The sequence below is a fragment of the Canis aureus genome, chromosome 19, assembly GCF_053574225.1.
Source record: "Canis aureus isolate CA01 chromosome 19, VMU_Caureus_v.1.0, whole genome shotgun sequence".
Taxonomy (NCBI): Eukaryota; Metazoa; Chordata; class Mammalia; order Carnivora; family Canidae; genus Canis; species Canis aureus.
The window spans coordinates 57920093-57945240 of NC_135629.1; the positions used below are offsets into that span (position 1 = coordinate 57920093).

The 25148-nt window shown below is 63.6% G+C and overlaps 3 protein-coding genes across 12 annotated transcripts in view; 2 read left to right on the forward strand and 1 right to left on the reverse strand.

Moving 5' to 3' along the window:
• The first annotated feature begins 683 nt into the window (after positions 1-683).
• On the forward strand, positions 684-18285 carry LMNB2 (lamin B2). 4 transcript variants are annotated; one of them, XM_077860609.1, is made up of 12 exons: positions 684-918; positions 7665-7801; positions 12407-12563; positions 12733-12858; positions 15163-15333; positions 15415-15540; positions 15793-16013; positions 16111-16399; positions 16480-16587; positions 17095-17214; positions 17469-17582; positions 18160-18285. In XM_077860609.1, exons 1-12 carry the CDS (start codon positions 715-717, stop codon positions 18220-18222), a joined length of 1836 nt encoding a protein of 611 aa, XP_077716735.1. In that variant the 5' UTR covers positions 684-714; the 3' UTR covers positions 18223-18285. The 4 variants fall into 4 exon arrangements, with proteins under 4 accessions (XP_077716735.1, XP_077716736.1, XP_077716737.1 ...); XM_077860610.1 differs by having other exon boundaries at positions 18181-18285; XM_077860611.1 differs by lacking the exon at positions 684-918 and adding an exon at positions 1255-1326.
• A 2020-nt stretch (positions 18286-20305) lies between these two features.
• TIMM13 (translocase of inner mitochondrial membrane 13) lies at positions 20306-21212 on the forward strand. Its single transcript, XM_077860613.1, has 3 exons — positions 20306-20500; positions 20585-20653; positions 20818-21212. Exons 1-3 carry the CDS (start codon positions 20381-20383, stop codon positions 20914-20916), a joined length of 288 nt encoding a protein of 95 aa, XP_077716739.1. The 5' UTR covers positions 20306-20380; the 3' UTR covers positions 20917-21212.
• Positions 21213-21458: 246 nt separating this feature from the next.
• Positions 21459-25148, reverse strand: part of TMPRSS9 (transmembrane serine protease 9) — a 45745-nt gene continuing 42055 nt past the window's right edge. For 6 of the 7 annotated variants that reach the window (XM_077860607.1, XM_077860602.1, XM_077860604.1 and 3 more), the window contains 2 exons: positions 22645-22816; positions 21892-22225 (listed from right to left, as the gene is read on the reverse strand). In XM_077860607.1, coding sequence (XP_077716733.1) covers positions 21907-22225; positions 22645-22816 — 491 coding nt within the window. In that variant the 3' untranslated portion in view covers positions 21892-21906. The other variant, XM_077860608.1, reaches the window with a different exon arrangement.

Sequence of the window (25148 nt, forward strand, 5' to 3'; positions counted from 1 at the left end):
AGCCAGTCAGGTGCTGCTGTGAGCTCAGTTTTTTATTTTACATTTTACATTTTATCTTTTTTTTTTTTTTTTTTTTTTTAATTTAGTTTAAGGGGATCCCTGGGTGGCTCAGCGGTTTAGCGCCTGCCTTTGGCCCAGGGTGTGATCCTGAAGTCCCAGGATCGAGTCCCACATTGGGCTCCCTGCATGGAGCCTGCTTCTCCCTCTGCCTCTCTGTCTGTCATAAATAAATTAAACCTTTACCATTTTTAATTTAATTATTTTATTTTATTATTTTATTTTACATGTAAACGACATCACTGAGCTTGTTTTTGAGTTTCCTTCACCTCTAATTGTAATAGGACTCCAGAGAGGGGGGTAGGAGATCCAAGCGGGGACAGTGGTTATTGGAAAGAAACCCGGTGTCATTTGCGGTCGAGCTGGGGGTTTCAGGCCGGAGACTCGGCCCCGGACGCCAGCAGTTGGAGGAACAAACAGCAAAGCACAGCGCGGGAGGGGGTCTCGCCCGCGCAGGGAACTACAGCTCCCGGGCCGCCCCGCGCAGCCGCGACAGACTACAAGTCCCAGGCTGCTCCGCGGCGGCGGGCGGCGAGCGCCATCTTGGTCGGCGGCGCGGATTGAATGAGCCCGCTGCGCCGCGGCCGCCGTCCCGAGCCGTGCGGGCCCCGAGCCGCCGCCGCCGCCGCCGCCGCCGCCCCCTCCGCCGCCGCCGCCATGGCCACGCCGCTGTCCGGCCGCGCGGGCGGGCCCGCCACCCCGCTGTCGCCCACGCGCCTGTCGAGGCTGCAGGAGAAGGAGGAGCTGCGCGAGCTCAATGACCGCCTGGCGCACTACATCGACCGCGTCCGCGCGCTCGAGCTCGAGAACGACCGGCTGCTGCTCAAGATCTCCGAGAGGGAGGAGGTGACCACGCGCGAGGTGGGCGCGCAGCCGGGCTCCGGCCTCGGAGGGGGCGCTCGGCGGGCCCCGCCCACCGGGGTCCCCGGGGCTTGGGGGGGCGCGGGGGGGCTCCGGCCTCGGAGGGGGCGCTCGGCAGGCCCCGCCCACCGGGGGCGCTGGGGCGGCTCCGGCCTCGGAGGATGCCCCGCGGGTTTCGGGGAACACCCCCCCTCCCCGTGAGGTCTGGAGGCCAGGCGGGCCCTGCCCACCGAGGAGACCCTCAGGGGGTCTCGGGGAGAGGGGCCCAGGCGGGGGGTGCGCCCTGGGGCAGGCCCCGCCCACGGAGAAGGCCGCGGGATCTTTGGGGGACCTGTGAGCGAGGGATGCGGGATGCTCTCTGGACCGGGCCCCGCCCACCGAAGGTTTCCCCGGCTTTCTCGGGCGCCTGTAAGCGAGGGGTGCACCCTGGGGCAGGCCCCGCCCGCCGAGGGCCCGGCAGGGGGTTTCATGTACCCGCCCCCCCCCCCCCCCAGTGAGGCATACGGTCCTCCGAGGGATCCCCTAAGGGATCTCTGGGCGACTGGGGGAGCTGGGGCAGCCCCGAGCCTTGAGTGCTCGGAGATCTGGGGATCCCCTGGCCGGGATCTCTTAGCTCCCCTAAGAGTGGCGGGGAGCCCCGGGATGCATCCGGATGCTCCGGCGTCCTGGGAGATGTGGTGGGGTTCTCTGGTCTCCGAGGAGCCTGGGAGTTCAGGCTGTGGGAAGGGGCCCTGCGGAGGGTGGAGGGTGGAGGGTCTCGTGGGGGTCCCTGGGGGGCGTCCCATGCGCTGCTCTCCATCCAGCTCTGCGGAGCCCTGTGCTGAATTCCGGGGAGGTGGTTAGGCTGCGGGCTCCATCTCCTACCCGCACCTGGGCTGGGGGGGGCGCCGGAGGGGAGGGGGGGGCGTCTGATGCCCCAGGGGAAATTGGAGAGGTCCTCATTTGGGCCCTGGGGCACCCGGTTGGCTGATGGGATGGAGCCTGGTAGGCTCTACAACCTGGAGGGGATGAGGAGATGGGGTGACGTCTGGTTTTGGGGATCCAGCAGGAAGTTTTGGGTTCCAAATGGGTCCCAGGGCTTCACTACAGACGGAGGAGGAAGGGGCTGGGCAAGCCCCACCCCTGGGGGGGCATTCGAGGGGCCGGGTGTCCAGGGGTCCAGGGCGAGTTCTTTCCTTGCTTGGGAACTGTGGCTCCAGCTCAACTCTACACCAGCCCTCACTGGGCCCAGGCCCTCCCCCCCCCTACTCAGCCAGACCCCTGCTGGCCCCTTAAAACCCAAATGGGGTTCCTCTGAATCAGGGGTGCGGTGCTCAACGTTGTAGTTCCCCCTGAGGGCCCAGTAGGAGAGCCAGGCCCTGAAGCCAGAATGTGCTTGAGCCTCGGCTGCCCTGTCCTGACTGTGGACTGTGGGACAGACTCGTGGGAGAGCAGCTGGGGGGTCATTTCTGGGAGCCACTTGCCCTTTGTGTGACTTTGGGCAAGTCACTTACACTCTGGGTCTTGGTGCTTCTTCTGTAAAATGGAAACATTGCCCCCTCCTGTGCTACCTGCGAGGCCTTGCCTGTTAGTGTTTATTTTGTAGAAGGAGGACAGGCGCCCAGAGGAGGTATCCCGTGGGTTCTGTTGCCTCTGATAGTTGCCAGGATAGGGAATGGCTCAGAAAGTGGCTTGGGTGATGGAGACGAAGAAGGTTCGTTGGTAGGAGGTGCTGTCTATACTGCTTGCGCTTGGATTCAAATTCAGATGCACCCTGCTTTTAGTCTGTGTGACCTTGGGCGGGTTTTGTTGTTTATAACACGGAGCTAGGAGCTAGACTCGCCCGCCCTGGCCCTCCAGCGAGCGTGGCCGCCTGCCTCGGCCACGCGTGTGTCCTCAGGATGCGGCCTGGTGCCTGCCTGCAGGGAACCCGGGTTGGTTGCTGCGCCGTCCGCATTTCTCGTCTTTCCCTTGGCCTGGTTGTGCCACCTGCAGATGGGGTGATGAGCCTGCTGGGCCCAGTGGAAGTGGGTGCCAGCCTGCACCGCGTGGGTGCTGTACCCAGAGTGCGTGCAAGAGGGCCAGGGGAACCCCATCAGGCCCGTCTGTCTGGGCAGCAGCGTTACTCCTCGGCTGGTCTGGGCTTTCTGGAATCCAGACGAACTCACGGGAACAAAGGCAGTCTTGCTGTGGGTGATAAACCTGCCCCACTGTGACCTCAGGGGCCATGCAGGGGCTCTAGGTGTCACCTGGGGGTGAGGGGTGTGCCCTCAGCTGGAGCTGGGACTTGCAACCAGCTTGTTCCCCTGGAGCTTCCAGCTGCCTGTGGGCCAGGTGATGAGTGTCCCTCTCACCTGGGCAGTGGGGGGAGCTGGTGACTGCTGGTGGGGGGGTGCTGGAGCGGCGAGCCTAGGGTGCCCTCATGGGCTGTTCAGAGGGCTGGACCTGGAAACGGCCTTGGGCTACAGTGGGGTCCAGGCTTGATGGGCTGCGGTGAGGTGGGTGGGCAGAGGCGCAGAGGGCGCTGGGAAGGTGGCTCCAGGAGGAGGGACGTGGGCTGAGCGGTGTGCGCTTTACCTGTACAGCAGCTTCTCACCTGGATGGACGCTGCTCCAGGGGACGTGCGTGATGCCGGGGACATTAATGTTCATTGTGTTCCAGGTGCTCCTGGCATTGAGTGGGTGGGGAAGGGGTGCCGCACATCCCCGCCCCCCGCCAGTGCTCAGGGTGGCCCCACCCCAGAGGATGTTCCAGCCCCAAATGCCATCAGGAGAAGCCACCTCAGGAACCCTTTGAGGATGTCTGTAAAACGTTACAAGCGTACCACACGCTCGCAGTAAAGTCCAGTTGAGGTGCGTGAGGGAAACCTCAAGCTGCCAAGCCCTTGCCCTTCTCACACACACGCTCGCTCTCACGTGCCCACGTACGAGTCCACCCGGGTATCCGAGGATACTTCTCTTGTTCGGGTGGGCAGTGCTGCTGAATACTCGTGTGCTCGTATCGCTGGAGGGTTTCTGGAAGGACTGGGGCCGGGCTGGGCGCGATTGCTGTTTGAGAGAGCTCCTGGGTGCTGGCAGGGAGGGATGGGACCCAGGAGGGGGGGCAGTTCTCCAGGGAGCCTCCCCAGTCGGGTGTTAAGTTTCTCTAGCCTTCGGTTTCTTTTCCCTTACCTGCTCAGGTGTCCTGTTGCTGTGGGGGGGTGGGGTGGGTAGGGGGTTCCCTTGGGTGGACCCAGGGAGCTGGGTGGGCGGAAGTAGCAGCACTGGGGGTGGCCTGTGTTTGGGGGTTGCCCGCAGAGCTGTGGTTCCCAGCCGGGAAGACTTCGTGCCCCAGAGACACAGGAACAGGAACGGGTCACCTCGGGTTATCTGGACTTCCCCCCATGCTACCCCTCCCCGGCCAACACATGCTGACACATTTGTTCACTCTTGGCGCTTGCAGATGCCATAAAAGACCAGACAAAAGGCCCAAGCCACGGGTCTCCCATTGCTGCGCCCGGGCTCCGCAGTGACTGTCACAGGTGCCGGGAGGCCTGCCCCGAGCACACCTGTTAGTGGCCTGAAAGAGGCTGGGAGCTTGTGCTCTGCAAGAATGTTCTGAATTGTCCCAGGGCTGCAGCGGGGTTGGCAAATGTTTTCTGAAGAGGCCAGAGTCAGCATTTTCGGCTCCGCGGCCCGGAGGTGTGGTCACGGCCCCTCAGCCCTGGGGTTACCGTGGGAGGCCACCCGCACCCCGCGCAGGGGGACGTGCAGGGGGACGGGCCGGGCTGCGCGCCAAGAAAACCTTATTTATACGCTCTGAGATCTGAATTCCTGCAGTTCACCTGTGTCGCCAGATTTCTCCCCCGCCCCCAGCCCCCAGCCCCCAGCCACTTAAAGATGTACAGACCTTGGTCCTGGGTTTGCAGGCCGGACGAACACAGCGGGTGGGATGGAATGTGGCCCGAGGGCCTGGCTCCACCGGCCTAGATAAGCGACAGGGGCCACTGCAAGAACTTAGTGCTTTAAGTGATCTGGACAACTGCGGGTCTTGAACTCCCACCTTGAGATCAAGGGTTGCGCGCTCCCCCGACGGAGCCCGCCGGGCACCCCAGAACGCGGTACTTCAAACAAGACGCTGGAGGTGGCGGCGAGAGTGTGGCCTTGGTGCAGGGTTGGGACGAGGGAATCGGGGGGTGCCAAACATCTCAGTCGTGGAGGCAGGCGATACGGTGTATTTTTGTGTCCTCAACCTTATTTTGAGGCTAGTTTTAGATTTACAGAAAAATGGCGAAAGTATGGGTTTCTGCGTACTCCAACCCGGTTCCCCTAGTAATGCCCCCCCCCATCAGCGTTTATCACAGTGATTTTACCAGTACTGACGTCATATCGACGTCATTGGCTAACACCCATACTTCATTTGGGAGTCCTCAGTTTCCCCTCACTTCTCTGTCCCAGGAGCCCTGGGGACCCCACGAGGCGTTCAGATGTCACGTCTCCTTGGGCCTGTTGGGGTAGAGACCACTTCTGAGGCTCCCCTGGTGTGGTTGCCCTGGGCAGTCATGAGGAGCACTGGTCAGGAATTTGTAGGATGTCTTTCTGCTGGGGTCCACCTGGTGTTTCCTTGGTGTCGGGCTGCGGCAGTGGGACAACTAACGTTTTGCTGGAATGTTTAAAAAATTAAAATTATTGGCATGCCCCCTGGCTCAGTCAGTGGAGCATGTGACTCCTGATGTTGGAGTTGTGAGTTTAAGCCCACGTTGGGGGTAGAGTTTACTTAAAAAAAAAAATTTAAAATTAGTGCAAAGCTTCCACTGACTGAAGTATGGAGAACTTATTTTTTTTAAGGTTTTATTTATTTATTCATGAGAGAGACAGAGGCAGAGATACAGGCAGAGGGAGAAGCAGGCTCCCTGTGGGGAGCCCGATGCGGGACTCGATCCCAGAACCCCGGGTCACACCCTGAGTGGAAGGCAGATGCTCAACCACTGAGCCCCACAGGTGCCCCCATCGAGAACTTAAATACAGTGTCATGACCGCTTCTCCTGCCCCTCCCCCAAGCCGGCTCAGTACTAGGTCACCTTTATGACTGCTGTGTTGGTTCCTGGTCATCCCGGGACCCCCACCTGATGTGGGGGTGTGTGAGAAAGGACCCCAGTCTGGGGTGGCGGAGGGGATCTTGCCCACCCCCCCGGCTTAGGAGAGTTCTGGAAGGTAGGATGGCAGGACACAGAGCTGGGCGCGTAAACATGGGTGCCCAGCTACCTCTGGAGACAGGAGTGGCCACTTTGTGACCTAAGGTTGATTCCGGAGTCCAGTTCCCAGCGTTGGAAACATCGGGCGTGGCCACAGGTGACCGGCTCTGCGGGAGGGAGGCCCCTGCCGTCGCAGTGGGCGGTGGTGGCCAGGGTGCAGGAGGGAGAACCTTCGTCTCTGCTCCACCAGCATGTGTCATCCTCTTGGAATTGCCCCCAGTGGGCCTGCTCTGCCCTGCAGCGACGGGTCAGGAGAGGCCAGTTTACTGTTCTGTGCCTCCGTTTCCCCATCTGTGAGATCGGGCCCAGGAGCCCGTGTCCCGCCTTACCTATGGGATGAAGTGACTGGGAGCTGCTGGACCGAGGCCCAGGATGCGCAGGCGGGGGCCGGGGGGTCGCGTGTGGAAGGCGGGTCTCAGACGGGCTGTTAGAGCCCCAGCTCTTCTGAGAAGTCCCAGGTCCGGGAAGCTCCTCGGTCCCTGCAGGCGCGATGGTGGTCACCCCACGTGGCAGGTCCTCGGCAGCTCCCCGGCCCCCTCTGCTCAGGGGCCTTTCCCGTGGAAGGAGGGGTCCCAGCCACCGTGCACCCCCAGCGCGACACCCGCTGCGCCCAGAGCAGCCCGGGAGCGCCTGGGCTGGGCCTCCGCCCGCAGCTTTATTGAACTGAATTCCTGTCCCCTGCGGCTCTCGCATCCCGCTGTGCGCATCGGTGGCTTTAGCGTGTTCAGAGGTGTGCAGCCATCACCTGTCCAGCTCCAGAACATTCCCGTATCCCCCATAGGAGCCTGGCCCCCATCAGCAGTCACCCCCCACCCGGTCCCCACGAGTCCCCTCCCCGTCCGTGGAGGAGCCCGTCCTGCACGTGTCACACACACGAACTCACACCCTGCGGGGCCTCCTGTGTCTGGTTCCCTCCCTGAGCACCAGGGACTCGGGGCCCATCCCTGGGGCGGTACGTGGGCGCCTCACTCCTGCTCACGGCCTAGGGATGTGCTCGTGCGTGGGGAACAGTGTGTATCTGCTCGTCCGCCGACGGACATTGGGGTCGTTTATACCTTCTGGCTGCTGTGAACTGTGCTGTGAACACGCACATGGGTTCACGTGGATGCGCATGTCGCTTCTCCTGGGCGGTAGGTTCCGGCAGTGGACTCGCTGGGGTGGAGGGGACCTGCCCTGCTGGCTTCCATGGGCCGTGGGATTTCTTTGTGTTGCCGATATTTGTTCCCCTTTGTCTCTTTGACTCTAGCTGCCCTAGTGGGGTTGAGGGCCTCTCCCTGTCCCGGTTTGGTTGCAGGTACCTGTGAATACCTGCGCCCGGCCCTATGCACGGTGGGGGGAGGCTGGGGGCGAAAAGGCACGAGAAGCATGAGCCGTGTGCCCGCTGGTGGGTGGCCGGGGCAGGGGATGAGGGGACATGGCAGGTGGGGCTGGCTGGGCAGGTCCCCGCATCACTGGGAGCTGTGTCCAGCCCGGGGGCCCCTGCTGCTGGTGGGGAAGGGGGTTCTCCCTGAGCTGGGCCTCCTGCTCCCCTCAGGTGAGCGGCATCAAGACGCTGTACGAGTCGGAGCTGGCTGATGCCCGCAGGGTGCTGGATGAGACGGCGCGGGAGCGGGCCCGGCTGCAGATCGAACTGGGGAAACTGAGGGCCGAGCTAGAGGAGGCGAACAAGAGGTAGGTGTGCGGCGGCACTGGCCGCCCGGACGCCGAGGCGTGGTGTGTCCAGGGCAGGCCTCCCCACACCTGGGCACCCTTGCTGCAGGGTCCTGCGGCTGGCCCCGGGGGGTGCGCACCCCTGGAGGGTGCTGTGCCTGGCTTTCTACGTGCCCCTTCCCACCACCTTTGTCCCCTCCCCCCCCCCACGTAATTCAGCCCCAGGCAGATTTGAAACCTGAGCAGCTGCCCTGAAACAGAGTCTTGGGGAGCTGCTCCTGCTGGACCGCCGCTCCCAGAGAGGAGGCCCCAGGCCACAGGGCCCAGCCTCCCCTCGGCCCTGGATTCGGGAGCCACTGGTGTGCACCCCACCCCTGCCATGTCGGGGCCCCAGGGACCTGGACGTGCTCCCTCAGCCTCCAGGGCTCCTGTCGGGAGGCCCGCCGGGGGAATGGGGTCTGCTTCCCTCCTGTCCAGGAATCCCAGAGCGTGGATCCAGGCCGGGTGGGTGGGAGGCCTTCGGGCCCGGCCTCTTCTCTTCTAAGGCACGTTCCCTCGGGTCTGCTTATGAGTAAAAGGCCCGTGGATGGCGTGGAAACCCGGCGCCACTGGTGGGGATGGTACCTGAACAAAGTGCTTCACAGAGGACACTGTACGGGACAGCACGTGGTCAGATGTGATCAGGGCCGGACTGTCCTTGTCCCTACTCGGGTAAACTGAGGCAGGGGCCAGGCTTGTCCAGGGTCCCTCAGCTTGGCAGTGACCAGGACTGAGTCCTGGTTCGGAGCCCCCACTCACAGTCCTAACTATCAACAGGGTCGCCTTCACATTTGTGGGATTTTTTTTCTCTTCTTACTTATTTTTTTTTAAGATTTTATTTATTTATTCATGAGAGACAGAAAGGCAGAGACACAGACAGAGGGAGAAGCAGGCTCCCTGCAGGGACCCCGATGTGGGACTCGGTCCCAGGACCCCGGGGTCACATCCTGAGCCGATGGCAGACGCTCGACCACTGAGCTGCCCGGGTGTCTCCATTTTATTTTAAATAGAGTTTGGGGGGTGGTAGTTAGGCAGTTTTAGGAAGATGAGTAGAAACAAAGTATCTAAAATCTCTTCTCTAGTTCCCTTCTGGTAAACACCTTACACACCACGCATTAGCAAGTGTGCAATGTCAGAGACAAGGCAGCGCCAGAGCTGACGTTAGGGTTCACTCCCGTTGGGCAGGTATATAAGGAAGCTGTGTCTGCCAGTATAGCGTCACTACCCTGAAAACCCTTGCTCCACCTGTTCCTGTCTCCCTCCAAACTCCCGGCCACCACAGGTCCTTTCACCGCCTCTGCAGCTCCGCCTTTTCCAGAACGTCCTAGACTTGGAACCACATGGTGTGTAGCCGCCTCAGATGGGCTTCTCTCAGGGATGTGCCCCTGGGTTCTTCCGTGGAGAACACAGCAGAAAGTCCAGAGGTAGACCCACACAGTCAAGGCACCCGGTCTTTGGCCAAGGAGCAAAGGCCATCTGCACTGTTAAACAGCCACGTAGACTGTGTATCTCATCAATTATTAGTTTTTTTCTTTTCTTTTTTTTTTTTTTAAAGATTTTGTTTATTCATGAGAGGCACAGAGCGAGACAGAGACACAGGCAGAGGGAGAAGCAGCCTCCTTGTGGGACCCCGATGTGGGACTTGGTCCCGGGACCCCGGGATTATGACCTGAGCCGAAGGTAGACACTTAACTGCTGAGCCACCCAGGTGCCTCAATTTATTAGGTTTCTCTTTTTTTTTTTTTTTTTTTTTTTTTAGGTTTCTTAATTAAAAGATGATTTGTGCTTTTTGGGGAAAATTGAGTGAATTCCAGAGCCTGGGACTCCAGCCACTCTCTAGGATCAGTACAGATTCCAGAACCCTCCAGATGCCTGTGATCCTGTGTTTGGCTCCTTCTCTGGGCTAAGAAGCCCTGTTTTTTTTTTCTGCTTATCAGTCACAGATGCTCTCTGTCAAGAAAGCAGAAAATGCAAAATAGTTTAAAGAAAAAAATAAAAGTGGGGATCCTTGAGTGGCTCAGCAGTTTAGTGCCTGCCTTCAGCTCAGGGCGTGATCCTGGAGTCCCCAGATCAAGGCCCGCGTTGGGCTTTCTGCATGGAGCCTGCTTCTCTCTCTGCCTGGGTCTCTCATGAATAAATAAATAAAATCTTAAAAAAAAAGAAAAGAAAAAAGTAAAAGTCTGCAGCAGGAGCAGCTTTCACCCAAACGGAGCCGTCCTGGCTGGTCTCGTACTTTCTCCCCTGCATGCCCCCACTGCAGGGGGCTTTTGCCACAAGGAGCCTCTTGTAGATGTCCCTCCTTGAGCCATCAAGTGTCCTCTGTGCCAGGATTCTTTCCTGACTGCCGGGATGTTCCATGCCCGGGGCTGCTGGGGCCGTGTTAAGCTGCTCCCATTGTTCTGCGACAGCGTCTGTGGCTGGCAGCTGTGCCCACTGTCGCAAGAGTCACTTTCCTCAGCCTGCAAGCAGATTGGCCTGATGCTGGGCTTGGCGGGTGGCAGGCGGGACAAGAGGAATGGCCAATCCAAGGATTTGTGGCCCCTGCCCCACAAGGCAGGCTTCCTGTCCTCGCTGGGCCTGTGGACGCCTCTTCCGCCCTCCGGCGCTCGGGTGCCTCACTTTCTGTTCTAGGCGCAGGAGCCCTTCCAGAGCCGGGAGATGGGGCTGTTGAGATCTGGTGTTCTTTCCCTAGCCAATTTATCCCATCCTTGTGATGGTAGGAACGTGGGTAGCTGCGTGGAGGGCCTGACAAATCCTCCAGGACTTACTGTTAGACAAATGAGGAATTTGCGTTAACGCCCTCAAGCTCGTAAGACGTGGCCAGTGAGACGTAAGCCAGTGGGAGGCCCCAGTACCCCTGCTTTCTGGACCATTCTGTGTAGCTCTGGAGAATCTGAATATTGGATAAAATTGAGAAATTTTCACATTGAGGCACTAGACTGGCTCAGTTGGAAGAGCACGCGATACTTGATCCTGGGGTGGTGAGTTCGAGCCCCACATTGGGTATAGAGATTATTTAAATAAACTTAAGAAAAGTAAAGAAGTTTTCCCCATCACCTGATGCCTCTGTTCCTGGCACCCGGGCTTCGTTGCTGATCTCAGACTTCCCAGGCACACCTCGCCCGAGGGCCTCTGCACTTGTGCTTCCTCTGCCCGAATAGTTTTCTCCCGGAAATAACGGATGTGGCTCATTCTTATGCTCCCCTCATTCAGATCTATTTCGGGGGCTACCCCTGGCAGGGCTTGCGCAGCAGTGCAGTTCCCACCTGGTTCATGCTCCTCCCTCCCCTCCCGTCCTGCTTCCCCTGCCTTTCTGTTGCAGACTCGTGTCTGACAGGTGGCATGTTTCACTGTCACCGCCACCCACGAAGACGTTCTGCATCGGGAGAGCAAGGGTGTTCCCAAATGTATCTCTGGCATGAGAGTGGCTTTCCCCACACAGTGGGCTCTTGGTAATGGTTGACAGACAAAGATTTGTTTCCCCAAACTCCGCAAAACCTGCTCTAGGGGCTTAGGGTTCGAAGCCCCCCGTGAGCAGGGGAGGCAGGACTGTGTGGCTTAACTCAGGAATGGGATGGCAGGACCCCGAGACCCTCGTGGAGGCTGATGATAAAATGTTCGAGTGGAGCTCTGTGTTCCCAGGGCTGCTTTTGAGGACGCGGGCAGTTCGGGAGCTGAAGGCACTGGTCTACACCACCCCACCTCATGTGAGCCGATGCCATGGCCCCCGTGGTTCTCGCTCACTGGGTGGATGCTGCTCAGCCCCCATAGTGCCCCCGTGAGAGGTGTGCTGGGAGGAGCTCCTGGGGGCCCCCACTCTTGCTGGGGATGGCTCTGTCACCTTCTTGGGCTTGCATTCAACTCCAGGAAGACTGAGAATTCCATTGAGAGGTGTTGGAGAGCCTCAGGCCCATGCTGGTAATGGCTGGCTGTGAAAAAATCAATTTGCTGTCTTTAATATTGGGGGCATCGTCTACTAGAATATCAGAGGAGCCTGCTTAAAATACGTCAAGGTTGCAAATAAGATTGACTTTTTAAAGGCTGACATTTTAATATGCAACTTTAATAAATTATACATTAATTTCTTTTTTTTTAAGATTTTATTTATTCATGAGAGACACAGAGGGAGGCAGAGACACAGGCAGAGGGAGAAGCAGGCTCCATGCAGGGAGCCCAATGGGGACTCGATCCCGGGACCCCCAGGGTCATGCCCTGAACCCAAGGCAGACGCTGAACCACTAAAGCCACCCAGGGGTCGCTATACATTAATTTCTTAAAAAGTCATTATCCCATAAATGATACCTCCTGTGTCCCCAAATCACCAAAACCTGACATTCAAGCTCTTTCTTGGAGGTTTTTCGGAGCGCTTGTATTTGTTAGCTGATACAGAGCAGTTTTGAAGAAGGGGCACCTTCTGGGCCGACGGGCCGGGCTCCGTTACCCCAGAGCCAGGGTAGGTCGGCCCCTGCAGCAGCTGCCCCCACCGCCAGAGGCCAGAGGAGCTTGTCCCTGGGCCCCCGACACTGCCTGGGGGGCTCCCGTAGCCCCAGACTTGCCGCCCTTGCTGACCCCGCTCCTGACTTGCAGCTCCAAGAAGAGGGAGGGCGAGCTCACCGTGGCCCAGGGCCGCGTGAAGGATCTGGAGTCCCTCTTTCACCGGAGTGAGGCGGAGCTGGCTGCCGCCCTCAGCGACAAGCGCGTCCTGGAGAGTGACCTGGCAGAGCTGCGCGCCCAGCTGGCCAAGGCAGGTTTAAGGCGGCAGGCGGCCTGTGGGGGGAGCGGCCTGGGCCGGGTGTCCAGCCCCCCGACACCCCCTGCTGGAGTGCGTGTCCGAGGGGATCCCTGGGCCCCCAGAAGCCACACGGTGCGGCAGACGAGGGTCGTCACCTTGCTTGCTGGCCTGTGTCTCCCAGGCGGAGGATGGTCATGCCGTGGCCAAAAAGCAGCTGGAGAAGGAGACGCTGATGCGCGTGGATCTGGAGAACCGCTGCCAGAGCCTGCAGGAGGAGCTCGACTTCCGGAAGAATGTCTTTGAGGAGGTGAGTCTGGGCCAGGGGGCCTTCCCTGTGTGGGCACATCGGTGTCCTCCCACTTTCTGGGAGGCGGGGTGCGTTTCCTCCCGAGGTCCCTCGCCTCTCCCAGCCTCCGGGGACACTGGCTCGTCGCTGCATCCCTCCACCCGGGCTGCCTTCACGTAGCCTCTCCTCGGTCTCTGCTCTTCGTGTCTTAAGAGGACGCGAAGAGGGCCCTGTCATTGGGTTAGGGCCCACCCAGGTCATCCAGGACGATCTGATTGTGAGACTCTTATTAATCTCATCTGCAAAGTCCCCTTTTCCAAATAAGGTCACACCCCCACGTTCCGGGGATTAGGACATGGACATGTTTGGGGGCACCCCCCCCCCCCGAACCCAGGGCAGACCCTCTCTGTGAAAGGCCAGGGGAGGGCACACTGCTGCCTTTGCTTCTTGGGTCCACCCCCCCACCCCTCCGCCTCTTAATCCCTGGGCCCGGGCCCTTGGGTATGGCATTCCTGAGTGACGTTCCTGGCAGAGCGAGGGGTTCTGTGTCTTCTGGAAGGGGACGTGGCTTGGCGGCCCCCTAGCTCATCATGACAGAGCCCATTGTCCTGTCATGGTCCTGAATGGAACCTCAGGCCAGCTGGTGCATGCACTCAGTGCCCCTGGGGAGCTGCTGCCAGGAAGGATGCCCGTACGACTGAGGAGTGGCTTCCAGCTGCAGCCAGGCCCAGTGAGAGCCAGGCCAGGGCTGCCAGGGGAGGTGGGGAGAGCCCGGGAGGGAAGCCCTGAAGGCATCTGCCAGAGAACTGGGGCCTCGGAGGGGATCTGGAAGGGGCGGAGGAAGAGAGCTATGCGGGGACCTGTGAGGGGAGCCTGCAGGGGCTCCTGGAGGGGCTCCCCGAGGCTGGCAGCTGGGAGCTCTTGGCGGGGAGCCACGCAGGGGGCGCTGCGCGGGGGGGTGTGCTGCTCTGGCTTCCATGAGCTTCATGGCCTCTCTGTAAACAGGATTGGCTTCCTTGAGAAACAGTCCTATTGTTCTTGCAAACTGATGGCACAGTGTGGTAAGTGCCTGCTTTCTGTGCTGGAGTGAGTTTCTTGGAGGAGGGAGCCCCCTTCCCTTGGAGTCCGGGGCTGGTGAACAGTGCCCTCTGGGTGCACCTGACCCTACCAAGTCTAGGGCCCGAGCCGTTGGTTTATTTATTGTAGCTATGGCGACCCGCAGGCTTGGTCCTGAGGGCCGGGTCTCTGTCTTGGATCCCAGGTACCTGAGATGGGCTTGGTAGGAATTCCTTTTTCTTCTTTTTCTTTCTTTCTTTCTTTTTTTTTTTTTTTTTTTATTAAAGATTTTATTTATTCATGGAAGACGCAGAATGAGAGAGGGAGGCAGAGACACAGGCAGAGGGAGAAGCGGGCTCCATGCAGGGAACCTGACATGGGCCTCCATCCAGGGTCTCCAGGATCACATCCTGGGCTGAAGGCGGTGCTAAACTGCTGAGCCACCGGGGCTGCCCTCTTTTTCTTTTTTTAAGATTTTATTTATTTGAGAGAAGGTGCATGTGGGTGGGGCAGGTTGAAGATCTGAAGCAGACTCCCCACTGAGCACAAAGCCCCAGCTCAGGGCTTGATCCTATGACACTGAGATCGTGACCTGAGCCGAAACCAAGAGCCACCCATTGGATGCCCAACTGAATGAGCCACCTGGGTGCCCCTCATCAGGAATTCTTTTAACAACAGCTTTATTAAAATATGCCTACACATAAAACTTTTGAAGTGTACAATGTGGTTGATCTTGGTACATTCAGAGTTGTGCAGCCTTCATCTCTAACTCTAGAATATTCCGTCAACCTAAAAGGACACCATGCCCATCAGCTGTAACTTCCCACCCACACCCAAGTCCCCTTCCCGTCCTTGGACGAGCCCGTCCTGCACGTGTCCTACACGTGGACTCACACACTGTGTGGCCTCCTGTGTCTGGGTCCCTCCCTGAGCGTCTTGGGCTCAGGGTCTGTTCCCCGGGTGGCACATGTGGGCGCCTCATTCCTTTTCGTGGCTGAGTAGCGTTCCTGTGCATGGGGGACACCTTGTATTTACCTGCTTGTCAGCTGGGGGACATCTGGGCCGTGTCTACTCTGGTGACTCTGACTCCTGCGGCCGTGAACTGTGTGAACAAGAACCGGGAAGGTTCCCCAGCGGTTCATTGTTTGCATAGTTTTGAGCCCTGGCCTGGGCGTGGCACTTGGGTTGACGACACTGGTGACCAGGAGGCAGGTGAGTGGCAGGGCCGGGGCCCCACTGCAGTGCAGTGATGACCTTGCTGCGCCCCAGGAGGTGCGGGAGACCCGGCGGCGGCACGAGCGGCGCCTGGTGGAGGTGGACAGCAGCCGGCAGCAGGAGTACGACTTCAGGATGGCTCAGGCGCTGGAGGAGCTGCGCAGCCAGCATGACGAGCAAGTGCGGCTGTACAAGCTGGAGCTGGAGCAGACCTACCAGGCCAAGGTGCTGGCCGGGGCCGGAGGGTGCGCGGCGAGGCTCCCTGGCCGCCGCCAGCCCCTCACCGGCCTGCCCGTGTCCCTCTAGCTGGACAGCGCCAAGCTGAGCTCTGACCAGAACGACAAGGCCGCCAGCGCTGCCCGGGAGGAGCTGAAGGAAGCCCGCATGCGGCTGGAGTCCCTCAGCTACCAGCTCTCCGGCCTCCAGAAGCAGGTGACTCCCGAGGGCCATGGTCCCGGGCCCGCCCCCGCAGTGGGACCCTCCTTCAGGCGACTTGGCTGTAGACGAGCCACGAACCTCATGCTCGGGGGTCCTTCTGTCCCCCGCCCACCCCAGGGCCGCTTTCCTGCTGTGGGCGCCCGCCGGCTCAGGCAGGAGTGGGGAGAGGCCGCAGCCGGGTGGGCATCTCTGCATGAGCCGCAGAGGCAGGCCTGACCTGGCCCCGGGTCCCCTGCCACCTGCCAGGCCAGCGCAGCAGAGGACCGGATTCGTGAGCTGGAGGAGACCATGGCCGGGGAGCGGGACAAGTTCCGCAAGATGCTGGACGCCAAGGAGCAGGAGATGACAGAGATGCGGGACGTGATGCAGCAGCAGCTGGCCGAGTACCAGGAGCTGCTCGACGTCAAGCTGGCCCTAGACATGGAGATCAGCGCCTACCGCAAGCTGCTGGAGGGCGAGGAGGAGAGGTGGGGCTGGGGGCGTGGGGGGCAGGGGCGGGGAAGGGGGGCCCCCGGGGTTCCGCCGCTCAGGAGCTCCGGTCTCCCCTTCCCCTCTGTCGCGCAGGCTGAAGCTGACCCCCAGCCCGTCGTCACGGATCACTGTATCGCGGGCCACGTCGAGCAGCAGCAGCAGCAGCGTGTCCACGGCCGGCCGCTCGGGCCGCAGCAAGCGGAAGCGGCTGGAGGCGGAGGAGTCGCCGGGGCCCGGCTCGAGCGGCATCGGCTCCGGCAGCAGCAGCAGCAGCACCACCAGCTTCCACCTGGCGCAGCAGGCCTCGGCCTCGGGCGGCGTCAGCATCGAGGAGATCGACCTGGAGGGCAGGTTCGTGCAGCTGAAGAACAGCTCGGACAAGGTGAGCGGCCTCCGTCCCCGCGGGCTCGGGCGGGGCCTCCTCCCCGAGCTGTGTGTGAGGCCGGGTGTCCCCTGTGCCAGGACCAGTCTCTGGGCAACTGGAGGATCAAGAGGCAGGTCCTGGAAGGGGAGGAGATCGCCTACAAGTTCACGCCCAAGTACGTGCTGCGCGCCGGCCAGACTGTCACGGTAGGTGGCCGTGGAAGGGCGGGCTGCTGGGACGGTGGGGACAGTGGGGCCACTCGTGGAGGGGGAAGCGGCAGTCTTCACTGCCCAGGGGACTACTGGGAAGGGTAGCTGGCATGGGGCTGGGCCGGGGGCAGGCATGGAGTGATTTGGCTCTGGGAACATCCGCCTCTTGTCACGGGTCACCTGTGCCAGCGTCATGCCACTGGAGCCCTTTGCAGCGCCCTGGGACGTGTCAGCATTCATGGTGCGGGGGGCCAGGCTGTGTGGGCTGGCGGGCACTGCACAGGGATAGAAGACTCACAGGAGTGGCGCCCTGGGGCCGCGGGGCACAGCTCGGCCTGTGTCTACTGATGGGAGAGCCCGTGGCCACCGTGGAGCTGGGGGTTGTCGGTCCCCTGACATGTCATCCTTCGGCCGGACCCAGGGATGGCGATAGGGAGCTGGCTGCTGGAACGTGGTACTGGGGACCGAGCCAGTATTGACGGGGAGGCCCCCCTGTGTCCCCAGGTGTGGGCAGCTGGCGCGGGAGTGGCCCACAGCCCCCCCTCGACGCTCGTGTGGAAGACCCAGAACAGCTGGGGCACTGGCGAGAGCTTCCGGACTGTCCTGATCAACGCTGATGGGGAGGTGGGTGCCGAGGCCTGCCAGGGTCCCTCCTAGAGGCACCCCCCCCCCCACGTCCAACCCTTACTGCACCACTGGGCGCACAGGGGCCCGGGGGCGGAGCTTTGGCTCCTGGGGCCCGTGGGTGCAGCCCTGGGTCTGGTACGTGGCTCTGCAGCGTCTGGAGTTTGGCCGGAACATCCTGACCTGAGCGCCGGCACGACGGGCTGGTGTCCGTCCCCCAGGGGTCAAGCATTTGTGGCTCAAATCTTGCACAGGAAGTGGCCATGAGAACCGTGAAGCAGTCCTCGGTGGTGCGGGAGACGGAGAACGGGGAGGAGGGAGAAGAGGAGACAGCGGAGTTTGGCGAGGAGGATCTTTTCCATCAGCAGGTAAAGGCCCCAAGGTGGCAGCCGGGGATGTGCGCTGGAACACGCATGCTCACGCGGGCAGGTGCACACGCACACCTGGCCGGGTCCGGGCCTGGATGCCCCGCAGCTCGCCGCCGGGGTGGGCTGTGGGAGCAGTGCCTTGCATCTGGGTTCTTGCCCGCTGTGTGGACCTCGGGTTCTGGCCCGGGGCCCCCAGGAGCACCTCCAGGCAGCAGTGTAGCCCTGAGGGTCCTCCGCGAACGGGCCCTGACGCCGCTGCTCCCCCAGCCCGAGAGACCGGGGCTTAAGAAATGGTTTTTTGGGGAAGGGCTCCTGAGGTCCTGGGGCCGAGCTGCAGCAGCTCTACGACGTAAGGCTGGTGTCTGACCTTTAGTTGTGACGTGCTGTGTAGCTCCCAGCAGAAGCAAGGGGATGTGGAAGGTTCTGGAACAGGGATAGGTGAGGCTGAAGCTGCTGGCCGTCCGCTTGCTGGGAGCTGCTGTCCTGGGGTGGGCAGGCCATGGTCTGGCCTCTCCCCGGCAGGGTGGCGGGCCGCCAGCTACCTGCCTGGCCAGGTGGGCACGCATCGGCCTCTCAGGCTGCCGGCCTTTCTTTCCAGGGGGACCCCAGGACCACCTCGCGAGGCTGCCGCGTGATGTGAACGGAACTCGCCTCATGGCTCGTCTTTCTTCACTCAGAGCCACTGAAAACTATTTTTATATCATTGGCTGTCTTTAGTCCTTGATACGTTTCTAGAGAATTTGTAGGCATACTGCCGGAACACGGGGCGGCTTGGGATCTTTCCTCCGCCTTCCTCGGACCCTCCCTTCCTCGCCACTGGCCAGACATTTTTTTTGGTGCCCCATTTCACTATTTGGTTGAATTCAAGGCCAAGGAACCGGACGGCTCGCGGGGGTTGGGCGTGCAGGCTGGAGGGCCCGGCCGGGCTGGGGGCTCCTCCGGGTCCCCACTGCCTCCACCACAGACGCGCGGGGCCCCCTCTGGGAGCTACCCTGGGGCCCTTGAGTGGACGGAGGGCAGGACTTGGTAGCAGTTGAATTGTCTGTCAAGCTCGTTCAAAACCAAATCCAGAGTCCAGGTTCTGAGCTGGTGGAGGCAGGCCCATCCGCTGTGGAACTCTGGTGGCCCGGCCGCAGGCGCGGGGGCTTGGGGTGCAGGTCATGGCTGCCGGCCTGGGCTCCGGGGTGACTCCTGGTTTGGTGGTGCACGGCCGCTGGCCGGGGCTCGGCACCCGTACTGGGGCGCCCTGCAGTGTGCCCCTTTCCCTTCCTGGCTGGCTGGCCCTTGGGTTTCTGGAGTTTTCTGTAGTCAAGTTCTTCAGCTTGCAGGACCAGCAGAGGGGGGGGAAGCAATGGGAACGGGGACAGCTCTGTTTTGAGGCTTGTCACCAGGTAAAGGGCAAGGGCACAGGTGGAGGGGGAAGTGGGATCACCTTGGGAGCAGGTGCCCTGGGTTTCGGCGCCACTGCCCGCGGCTGGGAGCCGGTCCGCCCTGGTGCGGGGAGCGACAGCGACGGCAGGGGAGGCGGCCGTGGCCGGCGCCCGGTGTGGGCCTCTGCCCTGTGCTGGGTCTGAGCTCCGACCCCCCGCCCCGCTCCTGTCCGCAGCCTCCCCCTGAAGGGACGTTGCTGTGGCTGTGGCGGTGCCCCCGGTGGCCCCGGGCCTGTCCACCCCGCCGCCGCGTCCGCTCACCGTTTACACCCTCCACATAGATACACAGAAGTTATTTTTTTAATGGATATTTATTTTTCTACATTGGTCAGTACCCAGACTGCGGCCCGGGCCCCACTGCAGGGCTGTGCGGGCGGCGCTGGGACCGCCCCGGGGGAGGGGCGCTGCCCCGTGGGTCCTTCCGAAAGGGCAGCTGAGTCTTGCAGAGAACACTGAGCCACGCCCGCCTCCCTGGGACGCGGCTTGGGGCCGGGCCGAGGCCCCTGGAGGTGTAGTGTCCGCGGGCCGGGGCTCGCTTCTCAAGGACGGAAACGTGTCCCCGCTTCCCCCGATGCTGACGGGCCCCGGGACGGCGGCCGGACCCGGCCCGACCCCGGGGCGCCCGCAGCGGACCTGGGCGCGGAGGCTGGGCCTCGGGGCAGCTGGGCCCGCAGCCCCGGCCTCCCCAGGAGGGGAGCGGCCACGCTAGGCCGCGGCAGGCCCCGGGGGCGCGGTGCACCGGGCGGGTGGCCTCCGTGCTGCAGGCGTCCCGGGGGGGGGGGGCCTGGGCAGCAGCTCGGGGTCGGACGTCCTTAGCTTTAAGGGCTCCAGGGGCGCGGAGTGGGCTCCCCCGCCGCCCGCCCCCCGCCCCGCCCCGCCCCCGCGCCGGAGCCCCGGCTGCCGGCTCAACCTGCCGGGCCGCGCCCGGGGCCTTGCATGCCAAACGTGTGGTCTTTTTCTTTCTCCGATGATTTGTAATATGCATTTTATGACTGGAAACTTTTTGTACGACGCTCCAATAAACGTTTTGGTTTTAAGTGCTGCCCCCGAGTCCGCTGTGACGCGGCGGCCCCGCCCGGCGGGAGGGGAGGGTCGGAGACCCCGGGGCGGCCCGCGCCGTCGCTCACGTGATGCGCTGTGCGCATGCGCGGCGGCACCCGCTGTGCGACCCGAGGACGTCCCGGGCGGCCCTCGAGCCTCCCACCCGCCGCCGCCGGCTCGCTCGGGGGGCCGCACGGCCTTGTGGGAGTTGTAGTCCAACTCGGCTCCACGCCCAGACTCCATTTCCCGTGATGCCCCGGGCGGCCGACTTCCGGCGTGGGTACGGGTCGGCGCACGCGGTGTCGGTTCGGTTGATTTTGCGGAGCCATGGAGGGTGGCTTCGGGTCGGATTTTGGGAGCTCCGGCGGCGGCAAGCTGGACCCGGGGCTCATCATGGAGCAAGTGAAGGTGCAGATCGCCGTGGCTAACGCACAGGAGCTGCTGCAGGTCCGGGGCCAGGCCGGGGCGGGCGCCGTGGGCGGTGGGGTCCACGGGGGTGGGTGTCGCGGCTGAGCTCGCGTGTCCCCACAGAGGATGACGGACAAGTGCTTCCGGAAATGCATCGGGAAGCCGGGGGGCTCCCTGGACAACTCCGAGCAGGTGAGACCGGCGGGGCGGCGGGGAGCAGCTGCGCGTGCGCGGGCCGGGGGGCGGTCGCGGCGGGACCAGTGCGCGTGCGCAGCCCGCTGCCCGGGGAGGGGGCGCGGGGCGCGGGGCGCGGGCGGGGCGGGGCGGGAGCTGAGGCGCGCCCTCCCCGCCTGCAGAAGTGCATCGCCATGTGCATGGACCGCTACATGGACGCCTGGAACACGGTGTCGCGCGCCTACAACTCGCGGCTGCAGCGGGAACGAGCCAACATGTGACCCCGGGGCGCCGCGCCCGGCCCCCTCCTCTCACTCTGTTTCCATAAAAGCCCTTTGCGAGGCGGGGTCCGCCCGTGCGTCCTGCCTGCGCGTGCTTGTGAGACCGGCCGGCGAGCGCGGCGGGGGCCCGGGGGCCCGGGACTTGGAGCGGCGGCACGGCCCCTGCTGTGGCCAGGCCCACCTCGGCCTCGAGCGGAGAATGCGCATTTGGACCTGGGGGTGCGGTCGCCTCCTCCCCCCCACCCTCGAGCTGTGACCTCTGACGGTGGACGGACGAATAAAAGGGGCGGAGAGAAGCCGGGCGCTGTTTCCTGCGGGGCTCTGCGGGCGGTGGTCGCGCGCGTCCCCGGGGGGCCCCCGGCAGCCCCTCGGGGCGGGGGAGGGGGACGGGGCAGGGGCCCCTGCTACGGCGCGGAGGTGCGGAGCCAGAGGCAGGGGCACGGGCACGGGCACGGCCGTTTATTGCAACAAGGTTGGCGGGGACGCCGCCCGCAGCCCCCTCCCCCGCGCGGCCGGCCCCGCCGCCTCCTCCTGGCCCCGGGCGGCGGCCGCGGCGGTCACTCCTGGACGTGCTGCCCGATCCAGCCCCGCACGGCGGCCACCCGCGTGTAGACGCCCGGGAAGTGCGGCCGTCCGCAGCCGTAGCCCCAGCTGGTGACCCCCGTCAGCACCCAGCGGCCCGACGGCTCCCTGCAGGCCAGCGGTCCCCCGGCGTCACCCTGGGCGAGAGGCGAGGCCTGAGCGCGGGCCGCCGCCGGCCGGGCCCCGGGAGGCGGCTCCGGGAGGCGGCTCCGGGAGGGCGGTTGGGCGCGGGCGCGCGGGCGGAGTGCGCTCACCGAGCAGCTGTCCACGCCGCCCTGCGGGAAGCCGGCGCACAGCATGCGGCTGCTGATCTGCACCGGGTAGAAGCGGCGGCACGTCTGCTCGCTGAGGACGCGCACGGCCGCCTGCTGCAGCTGCCGCGCCATGGAGCCTGCGGGCGGGACGGGGTCAGGGGGGGTCGCGGGCGGGGGGCCGGGCGCGGGGGTGCCGGGCGCGCCTACCTCCCTCGCGCACCGAGCCCCAGCCGGTGATGACGCAGCGCGCGCCGTCGGGCGGCCGCGGCGCGGGCTCGGGCAGGCAGATGGGCCGCACCAGGCGGCTGCGGCGCACGGGCCCCGCCAGCTCGAGCAGCGCCACGTCGTAGTCGAGCGTGTAGAGGTTGTAGAAGGGGTGCTTGTAGATGCGCGCCACGCGCTCCAGCTGCCCGTCGGCGCCGCCCAGGAACGGGGTGCCCAGGAGGGCCGCCCACTGCTTGGGGTCCCCGTAGCTGCGGGCGCGGCACAGGCGTCGGCGAGACCCCGGCCCTGCTGGCGCCGCCGCGGGCTGCTCCTCGGGGCGCGGGGTCCCGCCGCCACCCCCCCCCCCGACCTCGGGAGGCCCACGGTGCGCCCCCAGCTGGGCGTCCCCCTGGAGGACAGGCCGGGGGGCCTTTGGGTCTGGTGCCAAGTCCCAGCGGGGTGAGCCAGGGCCAAAGTTCCCTGGAGGACCCCGCCCCCCACCACACCCACTCCCCACCCAGTCCCTGGTGTCGGGGTCAGGCGGGTCGGGTGAGCAGACAAGGGCCGTGGAGGGGACGGCCTGGGGCGGTGGGCGCGGGGCTGGGGGCCACCTCCAGGGCCAGGCATTGGGGGGCAGGGAGTTTTCCCCCACAAAGTGGGTCCAGTGAAGCACACGGGCCACACTCACACGTCGAAGCAGTGCGCCGCCGACAGCAGCCACTTCTCGGCCACCAGGACGGCCCCGCAGCGATGCTCCCGGCGCCGCAGCCACAGGCTCACCTGCCACGGCCACTCCCCTCGGCCGGCGGCGCTGCCACCCACGATCCTGGTCATCGCTGCTACCGGTGCCAGGCCGCAGTCTGCCGGGGAGCCGGGGTCAGCTCAGCAGGTGAGGCCAGCCCCGCCTTGCACCCCGAGTGCACGGGGTAGAAGCCAGCAGTGGGTGGGGGCCCTCCGGTGAGCTCCCCTGGGACGAGCGCTGGATCCGGTGCCTGGGAACGCGCTTCCCGGTGCTTCTCAAACGGTTCTCGGAATGCAGTTAGGATTCCAGCCGCCCCCCAGCTGAAGTTCAGGCCAGCACCCCCTCTCGCCTTCTGTCCACCCTGAGGCACGTCTCTGTGCCCTAGAAGCCAGTCCCCCGCTGCCCCAGGGCCTTTGCCCACCCTGAGCTGCTGCCAAGCGCCCTGCCCCGTCCCAGCAGCTCCTGGAGGCCCTCCTGGCTCTCGGCCCGCGTGACCAGCAGCCTTCCCGGTTCCCGGGGCGGAAGGCAGCGCAGTGCCCCCTCCGCAGCCTGCCCTCTGCCGCCTGTCCCGGGGAGGGAGGGGAGCCCGGCCCCCCGCACTGTCCCTTTCAGCCGGACCCAGCAGAAGGCTCCTGATGCCACGTGGACCAGGCCTGGGCCGTGTGACGGGAAGCGCTCCTGTGGAAACACTGCCCCACGCTGAACAACGCAAAACTGTGGGCCGACTCGGGGGCTTCCGCACCACCCCGGGCCCCAGACTGAGAACCTGCAGGTTGTAGCCAGGAGAAAAGCAGAAATGATGGGGGGCCAGACCCAGCTGCAGTCAGCGCACCCCCGCCCCCTCGCGGCATGGCTGCCAGAAGCATCTGGAAAGGCGGCGCGGGGCGGCTGCCGCGGGGCCTGGGTCAGGCCTGGGTCGTGGGCTGCCTGCCTCGCTCTCCGTCCCCGTGTGTGCGGAGCTTCAGGGGCTCCAGGACCCACTCTCCCCAGGTCTCCGCTGCGTGTTCCCAGGCAAACAAGACCCGAGGCCAGACCCGGCCCGACCCCGCGCTGCCCGGGGGGCGATGGCCCCGCCGACCGGGTCCGTCTGGCTCTCGGGGCCAGGACACCGCAGGCACGCGTGCGGGAGAGGCTGGGGGGCGGAGGACCGGGCAGTGGCCCCCAGCTGCTGCGCCAGGGCCAGGTCGCCCCCCAATACCCAGGGAGGCCCGAAGCCCTGGATCGGTCTGGGGGAGTAGTCAGGGATGCTGGAGACGGACTGGGACGCCGGGAATCCTGGGGCCGCGGTGCGGCAACGTGCGCAGCACCTGCCTCCAGGGGACGGGAGCTGGCCCCGCCCCTGCCACCTGCCTCCCACCTGCAGGAAGCTGACCTGACCCTCGGCCTCTGGGTGGGGGCGCCCCAGGCCCACGTCTGCTGCAGGGGTGCTGGCAAACCCCCCTCCACCTTCCTGCCGCCCCCCCCCCAACCTTTCCCTAGAGAGCCCCGCCTCAGTGACAAAAACACTTCCTGCCCTCGGAGTTGGCGCGGGTGACCGTCCCATCCCTGCACACTGAAGCCGGGTGGGAGGGGCGGGTGGTGGCTCAGGGGGGCCCAGCCAGCGCACCCCACGTCCTGCAGAAGCCGGGCCTGGCCCTCCCCGTGGTTCCCCTGCAGCCGGTGCCTGCTGGGGTTCTGTTCTGGAGGCGCAGACCCTGTTTCCTGTACTTCGGGGTAACACAACACAAAGTAACAACCCTTCAGAGGCCAAGGAGCCCACAGCAGTGTCCCTCACGGCAGCGCGGGACCTGTGGGGCCGGCTTGCTCCCCTCACCCCTGCTGGCCTCTTTATTGTGTCTAGCTCCCCAGTTCCCCCTGCACCCCAGGCCGAGCTCGGCTGGAGACGGTCCTGCCACGTGGGCCCCACCCACCCAGGTGCCCCCGAACAGTCCCTGGTAAACAGCTGCAGACAGGGTCTGGGACAAGGCACTGGCCGCTAGACAGTGTGCCCGTGTCCCTGGCTCCCGGACCTACTTGGGGCCAGCTCGTGTCCTCCCTGGAATTCATACAGGGAAGTCCCAGCCCCCAGGAGCTCAGGATGTGACACGTGGACACGAGCCTTTAAAGGGGTGATTAAGGGGCGCCTGGGGGCCTCTGGTTAAGCGTCTGCCTTCACCTCAGGGATGACCTCGGGGTCCCGGGATCGAGTCCCGCATCGGACTCCGTGCATGGAGCCTGCTTCTCTCTCTGCCTGTGTCTCTGCCTCTCTCAATCTCATGAATAAATAAAATCTTAAAAAAAAAAAAGATGTGACTAAGTTTCAGGTCACAGGGGGCCTTGATGCAGTGAATGGTGTCCTTCCAGGAAGAGGCCATGAGGACAGACACCAGGATGGCCCAGTGAGGTCACGGGGAGGGCACAGTGGCCACACAGACTTGTGACCTCCAGCCCCGGGAGAGAACAAACGTCTG